General features: G+C 37.5%; 1 protein-coding gene across 1 annotated transcript; it reads left to right on the plus strand.

Annotated features, from left to right (window-relative positions):
• Positions 1,398 to 2,357, plus strand: LOC109329279 (uncharacterized mitochondrial protein AtMg00810-like). The gene has a single exon (XM_019562959.1). It carries the CDS (start codon positions 1,398 to 1,400, stop codon positions 2,355 to 2,357), a length of 960 nt encoding a protein of 319 aa, XP_019418504.1.

Raw genomic sequence — 2,588 nt, forward strand, 5'->3', positions numbered from 1 at the left:
TCCTTTTAACATAATTTACAACACGTGATAAAGATTAGTTTGACCATAAAAATGACTAATTTGATTCAAATTTGAAATTTTTTGAGACAATTTTGAGTTTTAATTTTTGAGAGACCAAATTAAGAAAGTCAAAAATATGATAGACTAAAATAAGGCTTAGTGAATATTCTATTGACCCATTGGGTAAAGATCATTAAATCATACACTTCACAACACAATGGCTTAGCTGAAAGAAGGAACATAACTGTGATGAATATGGTAAGGTGTATGCTCAAGTGCAAAGGCCTTCCTCACAACCTATGGGGTGAAGCAGTAACAACAACAACTTATGTTCTCAACAGATGTCCTACATAAAGACTCAACAACATGGTTCCTGAAGAGGTATGGATAGGGAAGAAACCATCGGTAAAGCATTTCAAGGTGTTTGGTTCATTGTGCTACAGTCATATACCAGACCAGATCAGATGGAAGTTGGATGATAAGGGTGAATTGATGGTCTTTGTTAGCTATAATTCAACAGGGTCATACAAACTTCTCAACCCTGTGACAAAGCAAACAGTTTTCAACAGGGATGTTAAGTTTGATGAGATGAGCACTTGGAATGATCTTCTCAAGAAACTTGATCATAAGGAGTCAGTGGCATTTGTTCCAATAGAAGAAGATCAAGAGAGCATACCAGCAACAATTCTACCCTCAAGTTCAGATATTGATGCTAGACCTACAAGGACAAGAAATAGACCAGCAAGGTTGAGTGAATTTGAAATGCTTACAGATGATGCAGTCATAGAAGAAGGTGACTTAATTAACTTTGCACTCATGGCTGAAGCTGAACCAAACACTTTTAATCAAGCAATCAAAGAAGGTGTTTGGATCAGTGCAATGGAGGAGGAGATCAAGTCCATTGAGAAAAACAAAACATGGGAATTAGTTGACCTACCATCAGATAAGACTCCAATTGTAGTGAGGTGGGTATACAAGGTCAAATACAGACCTGATGGAAGCATATCCAAGCATAAAGCCAGATTAGTGGCAAAAGGGTACATGCAAAGAGAAGGTCATGACTACTCAGAGGTGTTTGCCCCTGTTGCCAGGTTTGAAACTGTGAGGCTAATTGTTGCCTTAGCCAGTAGGAACAATTGGAAGTTATGGCAACTTGATGTCAAGAGCGTCTTCCTAAATGGACCTCTTGAAGAAGTAGTATACATTACCCAACCTCCTGGATTTGAAATACAAGGGAATGAAGACAACTGAGGCTGAGAAGAGCTTTGTATGGATTGAAACAAGCACCAAGAGCCTGGAACAAAAGGATTGATTCCTTCCTATTATCAATTGGATTCATCAAGTGCACAGTAGAACATGGAGTCTATGTGAATGTGACTACCACAAATGCAGTAATCATGCTCTGCCTCTATGTGGATGATCTGGTTATAACATGGAGATGTGAGGATGAAATCTTCAAACTAAAAGGCAAACTTAAGTCTGAATTTGACATGACAGACTTAGGGGAACTAACATACTTTTTGGGTATTGAATTTCTCAAGACAGACAAAGGAATCATCATGCATCAAAGAAGATACATCACAGAAGTTCTAGAGAGGTTCAAAATGCAAAATTGTAATCATGTGCTGACTCCAGTTGAAGGAAGTACGAAATCAGATCACTCACTAACCAAGAAGCCAGTAGATGCAACACTTTTCAGACAAATGGTAGGATGTATCGGGTTTGTGTGTCATAACAGGTCTGATATAGCCTATGGTGCAGGGGTTATAAGTAAACACATGGCCAATTCCAACCAAACACACATGACAGCAGCCAAGAGAGTCATGAGGTATCTAAAGGGGACACTCCACTATGGCATTCTATTTCCCAATGAGGTGGAGAATAAGCTACAACTGGTTGGCTTTTCAGACTCTAATTGGTGTGGAGACAAAGAATATAAGAGGTGCACATCAGGGTACACATTCTTTGTTCATGGTGCTCCAATCTCATGGAGCTCCAAGAAGCAAGAAGTGGTAGCACTATCAACATGTGAAGTTGAATACATTGCAGCCTGCAATGCTACTTGTCAAGGTCTATGGCTAACATCACTAATGGCAGAATTAAAGTGTGGTGAAGACATGAAGATTGAATTGAGAGTAGACAACAAGTCAGCTATAAACTTAGCAAAAAATCCAGTTAGCCACGGAAGGATCAAGCACATTGAGACAAAATTCCACTTCTTGAGAGATCAAGTTGGCAAAAAGAAGGTTAAGCTTTCTTCATTCTGTTTTTCTTCTCTGCATTTTCATAGTTTCAACAGATCTATAAAACTGAATCAATGTAGAATTCTTTCAACACTCTTGCTACAAGTGGCATGACAAAAGAGCAAAATATCATACACAAATGAAAGATGAATAATATGAGGACCTCTCCGAAAAATGATTAATTAAAAAGCAATCGTTTAGCATATTTTTAGTTATCCATTAATAGTCATTAATTATTTACATATTTTTAGTGATAGATTATTCATTGTATTAACTCTTAACTAATAGGCAACTTGTAATTAGATTATCTTAGAGAAGTAGTTGCTTAATTTGTTTTCCCAAAAA

The sequence above is a fragment of the Lupinus angustifolius genome, chromosome LG16 (genome assembly GCF_001865875.1).
Source record: "Lupinus angustifolius cultivar Tanjil chromosome LG16, LupAngTanjil_v1.0, whole genome shotgun sequence".
In the NCBI taxonomy this organism is placed as follows: Eukaryota; Viridiplantae; Streptophyta; class Magnoliopsida; order Fabales; family Fabaceae; genus Lupinus; species Lupinus angustifolius.

Bases quoted from the DNA above. Each gene is read 5' to 3' on its own strand.
- LOC109329279 (XM_019562959.1), top strand. From the start codon at position 1,398: ATGCTCTGCCTCTATGTGGATGATCTGGTTATAACATGGAGATGTGAG.